Source organism: Schistocerca gregaria, chromosome 4 (assembly GCF_023897955.1).
Source record: "Schistocerca gregaria isolate iqSchGreg1 chromosome 4, iqSchGreg1.2, whole genome shotgun sequence".
Lineage (NCBI taxonomy): Eukaryota > Metazoa > Arthropoda > Insecta > Orthoptera > Acrididae > Schistocerca > Schistocerca gregaria.
The window spans coordinates 745,853,330-745,866,822 of NC_064923.1; the positions used below are offsets into that span (position 1 = coordinate 745,853,330).

The 13,493-nt window shown below is 43.7% G+C and overlaps 1 protein-coding gene across 1 annotated transcript in view; it reads left to right on the plus strand.

The window, feature by feature from the left end:
- Positions 1-867: 867 nt before the first annotated feature.
- The window catches only part of LOC126266892 (nitric oxide synthase, salivary gland-like), a 143,473-nt gene continuing 130,847 nt past the window's right edge, over positions 868-13,493 (plus strand). The window contains exon 1 of the mRNA XM_049971558.1: positions 868-1,100. Coding sequence (XP_049827515.1) covers positions 1,011-1,100 — 90 coding nt within the window. The 5' untranslated portion in view covers positions 868-1,010. The remainder of the gene's footprint in view (positions 1,101-13,493) is intronic.

Here is a 13,493-nt window from a genome sequence, read left to right on the forward strand (position 1 = left end):
GGTCCAGTTTTTGGTGCGGAATTGTCGAATGTGACATTTCTCAAATCTATCAATAACTAATTTATTGGTTTCTGACGTTTTTACATGCCCGTGCAGTCTAAATGTCGGCCACTGATAATGTCTTACACTTCTCTTCCCTTTGTAAAATACACCTTGCACTAAAAGATGACACGATTGCTTTTCTTTAGGAATGGGTGTAAAAGTGTTATCATTTTCTAACAACCTACCTACTTATAGGCGCTAAATTAACGGCTTGGTAAAGCTGGTCTTGCTTTCAAGGAAACGTTACAAACTGTAGTACAAGTATGTCGCTTCTTGCATTCTCTGTTCAGGATATGGTTAACAAAAACAGCATTTCAGAGAAACAGCATTGTAAATCTCTCTTACGGACAAAAAACTTTAAATCACTCTCCTAACACAAAAAAGTGTAAATCACACTCTTAAGGGCTTCGTAATTTCAGGTGTCACGGTGAGAACTGACAAAGTTGTCATACTTTCGAAAGAACGTCGCCAATGGAGTGGAACATAATTTGCAAGCACTTGCAGTCGGTATTGCGGTGAGTTTTTCAAATGCGGCCAGACACCTACAGATCTGAAAACTGTCCACGCACGAGGAGGACACGGAGTACGGTGGCAGAGTTGCTGCAGACACTGTGGGCCCGTGACGTGGGCTGCAAGGTTTCGCCGACGATGTGTCTGCCGCCCGAGACTGCGGTGGAGTGGAGCGGCCCTGCGCGCAGCGAGGCTGCGATAGGGCCAGGGCCCGCCCTACGATGGCGGCGGTGACGCCGCCGACCACACGCCGGGTCACGTGCCGCCCACCCATATAAGGCACCGCCGACCACGGGCACGAGACAGTCAGGTCAAGCAACCTGCCAACCTCCTTCTGGGCTTCAGAACGCCGAAGGACGCTCCGATCTCGAAAGCTGCTGTAGCTCCGGGCTGTGCAGACTGCGCCTCTAGATTTGCTAGTAAAGTCATTTAAAAATTATAGACAGAAAACTGTGACGATGTTGGGGAACTTCGTACGACTGCGAAACCACGCCACGAAGGAGACTGATGTCGACCGGCTGCACACCAACGTGAGCGGCAGACAACAGGTACAGTAGGTGCAGCATTAGCTCTCAAACACGGACATTCTCTGCTCCGTATTCGGCGCCACACTTGTCTGTTTGTCATTGCAAATTAACAAAGATTCACGTTGGGATCGTTTACAACGTTCTCCCAGTCAGCGAAGTGTCGCAGTGGCAGGACACTGGACTCGTATTCGGGAGGACGACGGTTCGAATCCCGATCCGGCCGTAAATTGTTAAGTTACCAGTGGTATCCAGTCCGAAGTTGGGCCTCAGCTCTTGTGACCTCGCAATCGATGTTGCTAGAAACCCTGATCTCCCTTCCTTCCTCCGTAGCTGTCTTCCTGAGCTATGGTAGATGCTGTACTCTAGAAATTCTGGAACACACTATTTTTACAACTTCGAAATTTGGAGCGCTTTTATATCGTTAGATACTACTAAAGGCGAAAAATACGGAAGTGTTACTATTTTACAACTGTTCAAGCCATCGTTGTTCACGTGTTCTGCTGAGTCCATGTATGGGAAATCTGTGCTACTATAAATATGAAATTTGGAAAACTAGTTTCATACATACGGAACACCGTATGTATGACACTAGTTTTCCAAATTTCATGTTTATAACAGCACAGATTTCCCATACATGTAATGCAATTATCAGTGTGGATCGTACTTCCTGGAAAGACACTAGTTTGAACTTAGGTATAGACCATTTAGATTCTCTCCTTTTCCAGTTTAACAACAAATAATATTACATTTGCTAAACTGAATAGAAGACATACAGCACTGATTCAGTAGGAAACGGAAGACGAAAGGAATCTGTTGCGATGTAGTTGCAGGAATAGACACGAAATTCGTCTGAAGTGATTTAGGGAAAAACAGAAAACGGATATCGTTAAAGGTGAACCGGGGCTTCAACTCTGCTTCCCCAGAATGTGATCCCCTTTCTCAGTGAAACGCCATCCAGAAAGGAGAAATCACATCCTCGGTGCAATTAGACGCTTTACTGTGCTGTTTAAAGTTTTATAAAAAAGACGTATTATTAGACATGATTATTAAATAGATAGTTAATTTTAATAGAGCGGGTTGGATATAGTTCCCTAGTCTCGGAAGCATACTTTCGTTAAATTTGAATTCCATATTCGATTCGTGGGGGCAAAACTATCTAATAAAACATCTGCTTTCAGTCGCGCTTTTAATTGTCAGTTAAATACATCTGATAACACTCTGATGATACAACCTACTGCTCCCGATTTCTCGCTTACTCTTAAAAGAAGTGAATTTTTCTTCGGTAAGTAGTGCGACGTTCCCACTGTAGCCAAGCCGTGCTATCGTATCTGACATGAAACAACCAACGCTCGCGACTGGCTGCGATGGGCTCCCGAGGCATAAAACGGAAGTATTGTTTCACTTACTGCAAATGATAAAAGTTCTGTGGTCTGCCTATTGCTTTCTTTTAATCAGCAGTAAACATGTTTATCTGTCAAGATGTCTCGGATTTGTGATTTAATAGCTCCTTATTTGTTTTTTCACGGTTTGTACCTGCTATTTGTTGCGCTAAGAACATGTATATGAACTTTAAGATGACTGTTTTATCGACTTTATATATTTATATATACTTCCTATATAATGTGTGTGTGTGTGTGTGTGTGTGTGTGTGTGTGTGTGTGTGTGTGTATGTATGTGTGTGTGTGAGGGGGAGAGAGGTAGAGGTAGAGGTAGAGAGAGAGAGGAAAAGGTAAAGGTAGAGAGGTAGAGATAGATAGAGAGAGAGAGAGAGAGGCGGGGGGGGGGGGAAGAGAGAGAGAGAGGAGGGGGTGAAATGGCTCACGAGAAGAACGGTTGCTGTAATTTTCATGGTATTTAGGCCGATATATACATCGGAGGAAGCAATATACTGGTTGACTGTTCTAGGAACGCAGTCTCTCCGAACTTCAACAGTAAACCACACCCTTGCAGCGTCTGCCAGTGGAATTGGCTGAGCAGATCCGTGACGCTTTAGCGCTTATTTAATGAACCTCAAACGAAACGTGCTGGTTTTCTACGGGTCTTCTCCGTTTCCCATATCAATCCTATCTGGTAAGGATCCGTGGCTGCCAGGCAATATTCAAGTATTAGTCGAACGAGGGTTCTGTAAGCTACCTCCTTTGCTGACAGGCAGAATTTCCCGAGGATTCTTCCAGTGAAACTTAATGCGCCAGCTGCCTTACGTGCGTTTATTTTTATGTGGTCGTTCCGCTTTCAATTGCTCCGTACGTGTACTAGATATTTGATGGATATATCACAGTGTCAGCAATACTTCTGGAAGAGATATTCCTCACAGCACATGTTTATTCATATAATTTTTTAACTTAACAGGCGTATAATCTTGCGATGTATGGACAATGTCGCCTATAAATGGCGGAGGAAGCAAATGAACAACACAAACAATTAGAGAATTTCTCAGTCTGCTTTAAACTTTTCTTGGCGATCGAGCTATTCTATCCTTACGAAATAAACAAGTGAAAATGAAAGCGGTATATCAATCAAACATTCGCCAGTCATTTTCCAATAAATTTTCAGAATTTCACAAGTAGTGCACGCTGGTCATTTGTATAAAGCATGTACACTGTTGTGCCAAACTTAAGTACGAAAGTAACTTTCGCATGGCGTATCACTGCCAAGAAACAAAACTTGATAAAATTTTAAAATTTTAACAATACAAAGAAATAACTGCTTGAGTATTGTACAGAAGGCAACTGAAAGAAGTAGGCACTGAGAAGAACATAAATCATACTTTTATTCAAAGACTATAATTACACTTCAGTCACTGTGATTTTTGACGGTCCCCTGCACATTACAAAAGCCAGCACGTGGTTCTTAATAAGAATCTGTAATCATCACGGACAGCAGTGCATATTCTGCAGTGTGCTCCCAGCTGGCCACAAGGTTGGCAAGTACTTGTTGCGGTAAGGCGTTCCATTCCTTCACCAGCGTGGTTGCCAACTAGCGATTGGTCGTTAGTGCATGTGGGGGTGTAGCAACGTGTCTTCCCAATGCATCGCACACGCACTCGATGGGATTTAAGTCGTGGGAAGGGGCGGGGCAGTTCACTTGCGGAATATTCATACACTGAGCTCCTCCACCTGTATAGTTCGATGCGTTCCCGCACTATAATATATAGAAATGAAGTCAGGGCTGAATACATCCCTGAAAAGACGCACATGGTGAACGAGTACAGTGTCACAATAACGTTGACCGGCAAGTGTACCACCTTCGAAGATAAGGAGGTCAGTACACCCACGCAAAATTACGCATCCCACTCTGTAATACATGATCCACCAAAACAATTAGCAGCTTTAAGTACCCTCATATGGCGATGTGGGAACATGTATTGCACCCATGAAAAATTCGAACATTATAGTTGTATAAAGATGTATTATACGGCCAGAATATCCGGACATCCATATTGATTGTTCAGAAGAGGCGAGACATAATAGCGACGTATTGGTTCTCCTTTGGACGGCGTGCTAAGCATGCTATCGTCTAATATATTTTTTACAGATACCAGAAATTCAACAAAGAAATTCGTGGCAGTTAACTGTTTTTTGCGCAAAATCACTCGTTTATTCCTGCAATTTCAAGAATGAATTACACAGAATCGTAATTTGAGGGCTTATCTCTTAGCAACAAGGGTAGCAAAACGTTTGCGCAAGTGCTTTATTGTTTGTTTACTGTACAATACCGCAAAATTTGGTATGTTGCTGCACCTTTATCCATACTGTCAATGACAGCATTCTGCTTTTTCTTCACTTGAGTAGACAATCGAATTCCAATTCCGTCTGTATGATGGCTGCTTCTTTCACGGTGTCCACAGTATGGACAGTCTGAATTTCCAAGTAAAGTCCTTAGTTTATTTCCGAAAATACTGTCACTTGATCTCCCTCCTGACCATCAATAAATCTGATCACGCTTAGCAGCAAAGACATTTTACGTGATCACTTTCCAAGATGGCAGTCCAAGGCAATGCTCAGTACTAAAACTAGAAAGTTGCTGTACGTAGTTACGCGACACGTTTACTTCGCGCCACGTTCGAGAGCGCATTTCACTTAGTTGAGTAATAAGCATCGTTCATTAGTGCAGAAATACAGGCTTATTATATTTCTGTGCCACTTCTAAATGTCGATCTACAACACAAGAAATACAACGCTTCCCGTAGCACATATCAATTAGTGGCTGTTAATTAATATAGCATAAGGAAGATTACATCGAACAGCGCCCATCAAAAAAATGCGACATCGCAGTCATTACAGTTGTCAGAACTCGCTGCCATGAAATTATCGTTTCATCCTGAACAGTTGAAGACTTCTATAATTATCACAAATGAAATACGTTCCGAAGCACAGAAATGATATTCACCTGACAAGAAGAAACTGCGGGCCTGCGGAAGTCTCGAACACAGATATATGCGTTTCCCGGTTATTGGTCTAGCATCTAAGTCCGCTCCCAGACCTAATGAATGTTTCGTATCTTGAGGATCTCTATCCTGCTTCAATAGCTCCCCAGTGAGACTCCTGTATATCTTGCTGAGCTAGCAACACTGGAAGAAAGCATACAGCAGGAGCCACAGCCTAAACGCTGATAGAAGAATGGCACCTGGCTTATCCTTACTCCCAAAGACCAGAATTCGATACCCAGTCCGGCATACAGTTTTTAAACTTGTCAGGAAGCCTCCCTTACTCTTACCTTAACGTCTAATATCACTTGGCGCCGTAAAAAACTCTTCACTGGTTCCCGTACACTGTCCTTCATATATTAGATTAATTGAGCTAGGCCGTAAAAGGCTTATAGTTGAATAATTTATTACAGAATTTTTATAAGAAAACATTGCCAGTAATAACATTGTGGTAGTGCATTTGAAATGCAAAGCACGTAATTCATGCGTGGTGGTTTACCTTTAAGAGCTGAAAATATTATTTCTCATAGACATGTACCAAGTACATGTCGTAAGCGGCTTCCGTTGAAACCGCTGCAAAATCTTAAAATATGGTTTCTTTCTGGTTGAAGAATAAGGGACTATATTAATTTTGACGTTAATTACTTTGTCAAGAACTTCAACATCCACAACAACTTTCACATATTTTGGAACTATTAAAGATAATTACACAAGAATTGTAATCACGCTTTCTGCCGCTCGCTACCTGGAACAAAAAGTTCAGAGGTACACTTAGAGGTAGACAGTAAACGTTAAGCACTCGATGTGCGTCACGGGTCCCTAAGCCATATTTTTTTCTCTATAATCCTTACCCCGTGCGACTATGCGTTACAACAATTTAGCCTTGCCATTTTTATTTGTTGGTTTTGTAGGGGATGTGGGAATGGTAAAGAGAAAACTATCGCTCGCTAACGTTGCCGAAAGAAGCGAAACGAATTGGATAGCTTCCAACTCCCTCTTATGATAAAAGTGACGTACGCCTATGTGATTTGTAGGTATGACCTACAAAAGTTCAGACTTGCGTACGAGAGGGTGATGGTAGTCTGGCAGGTAGAGCATTAGGCACCTGCACTGATAGTCCAGTTTTCGACCCCGGACGATATCGACGATTTTTTCGCTTTCCAGTCCCTCTAGGACGGCCCCAGGTCCATTAAGCCTGCTGGCGAAATAACTCCCGAGGATCTTTCTAGTAGGTAACAGGCGGCCGGGCCAGTGCGAGACCTCCAGTCCCCTCCCCCGTCCCTGTACCTGACCTAGCGCCGCAGCGAATAGAATGGCTGCGCCCAAAATGTAGTTCGGCCGACAGTCCAAAGATTTGCACCACAGACCTTAACCTTTCAGAGATTTTTAACAGATAGAACGTGTCATCTGATTCGAAAAATATGGGAATGAAACCAACCATGGCGTTATTTAAACAACATTCACGTAAAAGATTTGCATAAATCATAAATCATCTGGAACAATGATATATCCTCTAACACAGAAGGCCGGCTTATTGATCGGAAAGAGGCTCTGTGCTTTATCTGACGACTACAGAACGAGGACGTTGCCAAAAAGTCACAGGAACGAAAGAGATGAGAGTATTCCTGCGTGCCATATAAAACACAAATACTATGTACAGGTTCAGAATAACATAAATAGCTTTGCGCTAACTGATCAGCTAGAGAGGATGAATAGATTGTCATGTAGATTTGTTGTTGCTGTGGTTGCCTTTTAGTCGAGACGTGTACTCGAATAGTAAAGTATAGAATGGAATGACTACATGTGCACGCCGTAAACTGTCTCTTCGAAGCAGATTTCTTCTTTATGTCAAAACAACACTCATTTTTATTTCAGTTTCGCAATAATGTGCGCGCATTCATGAAGAACAGTCTTAAAGCACTGGTCCACATTAATGGTAGGTTGCATGCTAACTGGCAGTTCGACCCGTTCTAATTCCCGTACAGGTGAATGTTGTGTGCACAGGTATCTGACGAGGTCAGTGGCGTTTTTTCACTCATCTGCTTGGAAATTTACACCCTGTACTTGCTGCTAATTTAATTTAGTAACAAATTGTTCGAAATAACAGGGCATGAAAACTCTCTAGTTGGTGTGACGTATGACATCTCTGGCTCGCCTGTTTCTTGTTGCAAATTAAAACTGTGTAGCGGACCCAGACTAGAACTCACGACATTCTCTTTCGTATATGAAGCTCTTACAGACCCGTTATAGTTCCGGGGAGGTTCGTTAACTGCCAGGAAGTCTCTACACCGCTCACTCTACTCCAAAGTGGAAGTTCCACTCTGGAAACACATCCTCCCATCAGCACTTTCATTATCACACGAGGAGTAACCGTGTAGTCCAAAATGGCCCCTATGTAACTGCACTCGACAGCACAGCATACTGTATTCCTCTACCGTTACTTTGCCTTGATTGAGAGAAACCATTTTACCTAGTTTCCTGACATAATGATGCGTCATAGGAACCCCTTAAGGAAACCCTGCAGGAGTCAGTCTGCTGGAGTGTTATCGTCAGTTTCCACACAACGCCTTCTGTACTTAGTTCAGACCCACAGGACAGACTGCGGCTCCACTGTGTCCAGTAAATGAAACAGCTGAGAGCGGCCGCCGGTGTTACATGTCTCGCGGGGCGGCAGCGGAGAGCCGACTGCAGGCGCCTCCGAGGCTTCGGCGGGCCCCAGCGCTCCCCGCCACTGCCAGCGGCCGCTCCATGTTTGGGATTCCTCGGCACGAGGCGGCCGCCAACGAGATGGGAGCGCTTCGGCCGAGTCTTACGAGCATCTCTCTGCCGAATCCGTCCTGTCTCCCACTGCCCATCGCCCTCTGCTAAGGTCAAGCGCCCTATGCTCCTAGCAACAATAATCGCTCACTACTATTACAACTCGTTTTCGCTTTACCCATCAACCCTCGTCCTCGTTTTGGAAACAATTGTTGACATAAGCCTGATGTATGGTTCCAGAGATCTGCAAGGCAAGCTGCCGTCTCTCCGATAGTAGTCGGAGCAATAAACTTCTATCAGGTAAGAGGTCTCAACTCCTCTAAAGAACATTCTGTTATTGATGGAGGCCAGAATAATCATGTTCGTTGGGTCACCCTTCGCGCGATACACTGAAGTCTCTTGTCTTCCTCCTCATATGCTACAACAGATGTTTAGTTTCCCCGACTCAATTTTTGCAAGTTTCAAATTACATTTATGTTCAATGACTGTCCTATTCCGAGAACAAAAAGTTGCATCTGCATCTGTTTTTCAAGAACTAAGAGTTGGGCATACCTTGCGTACGTATATACGGCGCCAGATCAGGAGATAAGGATGACGTCCTATTTCGGGTTTACTAAGAGTACTCTACAGCACTGGCTTCTTACCTACCTTGCATTTATCGCGAATCTCTCGCTCAACACGAAGTCCCAAAAGCAAAGTGCAAGTGACTACTGTTTAAAGGAAAGATAAAAGAGAATTATACCGCAAAATTACGGATCAATATCCTTAACATCGGTTTGCTTAAGAATTCTTCAACATACTCTCCGATCCAAAACAGTTAACTTCCTTGAGACATAAAAACTACTATCTGCAAATCAGCACCATAGTCTGGGCACTATAGTCTGGAACCGCGCGACCGCTACGGTCGCAGGTTCGAATCCTGCTTCGGGCAGGTTTAAGTAGTTCTAAGTTCTAGGGGACTGACGATCTCAGAAGTTATGTCCCATAGTGCTCAGAGCCATTTGAACGATGTGCAAATCAGGTTTGTTTTAGAAAGCGCCCCTCGCCCGAGTCTAAGCTCTCTCTTCTTTCACGTGATATCCTGCTAATCACAGGTGAAGGGCAACAGGCAAACTACATATTTCTCCATTTTCGGAATGCGTGTGTCATGGTGCTCTAGTGCAAACAGTTAACGAAGGTACGAACATACGGGATAGGTTCCCAGATATGTGAGCGGCTGGGACACGTCTTAAGTAATAGAACTCAGTACGTCGTTATCAACGGCGCGTTATCATCTACGAAGAGTGTTCATCAGAGACAAGCGTATCGTCAGGAATGTCACAGCAAAGTGTGATAAGAACGTTGTTGTTCTCTATATACATAAATGATCTGACGGACAGGGTGAGCAGCAATCTGCGGCTGTTTTGCTGACGATGCTATGTTGCACGGGAAGGTGTTGTCGTTGAGTGACTTAGACAATATTTCGAGTTGGTGTGATGAGTAGCAGCTAGCTCAAAATGTAGAAGAATGTAACTTAATGCAGCTGAGTAGGAACAACAAACTCGTAATGGTCTAGTACAGTATTAGCAGTGTGCTACTTGACACAGTCTTGCCGATTAAATACCTAGTTGTAAAGTTCTAAAGCGATATGAAGTGAAACGAGAAAGTAACGATCGTGATAGGGAAGACGAAAGGTCTACTTCGGTTTACTGGGAGAATTATACGGAAGTGTGGTTCATCGATAAAGGAGACCGCATGTAGAACACTAGTGCGATTCATTCTTCATTGCTGCTGGCGTCTTTGCGATTCCCATCAACTCGGATTAAACGAAGATATCGAAGTAATTCAGAGGTCCCATCAACACGTGATACTGCGGAGATGCTTAGTAAACTCAAGCGGGAATCCCTGGAGGGAAGGCAACGCTATTTTCTAGGAATACTACTGAGAAACTTTAGAGAACCGGCATCTGAAGCTGACTGCACGATTCTCCGCCGTTAGCCTACATTTCGCGTGGGGAAAGAGAAATTAGGACTCGTATGGAAGCATACAGACATTAGTGTTTCCCTCGCTCTATTTGCGAATGGAACATCAAAGGTAATGACTAATAGTGGTACAAGGGACCGTCCGCCACTCACCGCACATTGGCTTGTGGAATGTGTATGTGGACGTAGATGTAGATTCATTGACAATCCATCCCTTAATTCTACGGCAAAGTCCGAATGAACTTACACCAGATCGATTTTTTCTTTCAGCCTCGGTAAGAGCGAATAATGAAATTGCATTCAGTTACCTTCCTATTCAACGACAGGTTTAATATTTCTGACACAGCATTTACACGGTTTAAAATGAGCGTAAGGTGATGGAAAGTCGTTTTAAGCTATGCCACATTGAATTACCTTAGTACCTAAAAAGAAAACGTAAGTGTACATGTTACATGACTTGCAAACTTGCAAAGATGATGCTGACGGTTATCGATATGGTTTTTGTGTGTGTGTGTGTGTGTGTGTGTGTGTGTGTGTGTGTGTGTGTGTGTGTGCTCTTCTAGTAGCAGTGTACCTTAGATCTTTGGACGACCGTGTGTTCCCGACGTTTGGAAAGAAGCAGACGTCATTCTCGTTTCCAAGTTCCAAGCAGGGTCATCGAACAGAAGCACAATACTGTAGGCCTATATATCTGACGTCGGTCAGTAGTAGCATTATGGAACATGTTTTATGCTCGAATAATATGTTTCTGGGGGCCGAAAATCTTCTCTGTAAAAACCATCATGGGTTGCGAAAACAACGATCCCGGGAAACCCAGCTCGCTCTGTTCGTCCACAAGATCCAGAAAGTAGTGCATACAGGCGCCATTGCACATGGCATTCGATACAGCTCCGCAATGCAGCCCAATGAACAATATACGCACATACGGAATATCAGGCAAACAGTGTGACTACACTGAAAAGTTTTTAGCAAACAGAACAAAGTATGTCATTTTGAACGCAGAGATGTAAAAGTAACTTTGAGCGTGCCCTCGGAAGTGTTATAAGATTATTACTTTTCATAGTATATAAAATTGACCTGGTAGATGACGTCGGGAGTTCCAGGAAGCTTTTCGCGGATGTTGCTGTCGTATACAGAGCAGTCGCGACGGTAGAAAACTCTAGCGAAATTCGGAAAGAGCTACAGAGCATCGATTCTTGGTCCAGCGAGTGGAATTTGACCCTCAACATAAATAGATGTAATGTATTTCAAATACACAGACATGCCCATTATTGTGTGATTACAGGATTACTGAACAGTCACTAGAAGAAGTTACGTCCATAAAATACCGATCAGTATGCGCACGGAGCGATTAAAAGTGGTACGACCACATGAAATTAATCGCGAGTAAGCCAGATGCCAGACAAAGTCAATGGAAGAATTTCCAGGTGAAGTTGTATGCCTACAAAGGAAGTACCTTACAAAATACTCGTTCGGCCAATACTTGAATAATGCTCATCAGTGTGGGATCCGTAGCAGATAGAACTGATAGAGGTAACAGAGAAGATCCATGCGGTGAGTTTCGGTACAGGTTCATTAAGTAACCGCGAATGCGTCACAGAAATGATCAACCAACTCCAGTCAAAGACGCTCCAAGAGAGGCTTTGTTGTTGAAGTTCCGAGAACGGACATTCCCAGAAAAGTCAACAATTATATCGCTTCCTCCTGCGTATATCTTGTGAAAAGACCATGAAGATAAAATTGAAGAGATTCGAACCCACACGGTGGCTTACCGGGAACCGTTCTTTCCGAGAACCATTCGCGACTGGAACAGGAAAAGGGGGAAGTCACAGTGGCACACAAAGTGCCCTCAGCCGCACACCGCAAGGCCGCTTGCGGAGTATATATGTTGATGTAGAAGATGTAATTACTGCAACAAAGAAGGATACATATATTTTGCCGAGATACTCCATATTACTTCTTCTTAGCTCACAGATTTGTTCCGGCCGTTGTGGCCGAGCGGTTCTAGGCGCTTCAGTCCGAAACCGCGCTGCTACTACGGTCGCAGGTTCGACTCCTGCCTCGGGCATGGATGTGTGTGATGTCCTTAGTCTAGTTAGGTTTAAGTAGTTCTAAGTTCTAGGGGACTGATGACCTCAGATGTTAAGTCCCATAGTGCTTAGAGCCATTTGAACCACAGATTTGTGCCACCGTCACATTCGCCGTTAGCCTAGGATTCAAATACCTCTTCAGATTTAACATCCATTTCCTGCTAGAATTCAGTCTACGACTCAAATAGCCTCAATACATAGTACAACAACGTGTCTTCTTTGTTTTCCATAGCGTTCATCCCGTATTGTTTGGTGTTTGCTTTTTCAGGATGTGACACACTTTACCCCGTTATTTAAATTTGTGGATGTCCTTTCTGACGACATAGTCATCTAGGTAACCTAAGGGAGTGACGTCGTGCTCGTCATTAGTCTGTGAATGGCGTGAATTTTGTTCTGTGTGATCGTATTTTAACTATTTGTATATTTCGTGTTCTCTGAGGGGAATGTGGGAACCAGCCCAACATTTGTCTAAACGACAGTGGGAGATTGTCTAATAAGCACACTCACACTGTCCAGTGCACCAACTCGTGCTCGTTAATACGCCGTGAGGATTCGACACGGGTCTGGCTCACCTTCTCGTGTGGCACGATAGCGGGCAACACATTGAGCTATAGGAGAAGATATATTACAACACCGTATTATCCATAAAATTAGATGTGCCTATTTTTAGTTTCAGATTGAGTAAGTATTTAAACTACCTACGCTTGGTACAGCTGAATTACGTGGGGCGTTCAGTAAGTAATGCAACACACTGTTTTCTAAAAGCAGGTTGATATTATTCAGGATTCCTATACACCATTTATTCCTTACTCTTTTTGCTACAAAACACCGTTCATTTGCGATGACCTTATTTGGAGAGCCTGCATGCGCGCATAGTACCACTCTACTGGTCGACGTCGAATCAAAAATAAGTCTTGCTGCATCAGTAACCTCCCAAACATCCACGTAATGCTTACCGCGCAGCGCATCCGTCATTCGCTCAAATAGATGGAAGTCGAAACGTGCGAGATCTGGGCTGTAGGGTGGATGAAGAAGAACAGTCCAATGAACTTTTGCGAGCTCCTCTCGAATGCAAAGACTTGTGTGAGGCCTGGCGTTGTCACGGAGAAGGAGAAGTTCGTTTACATCACCTCGAATGAATGTATCCGCACATTCCGACATTGCAGGAGTTACAGCTATG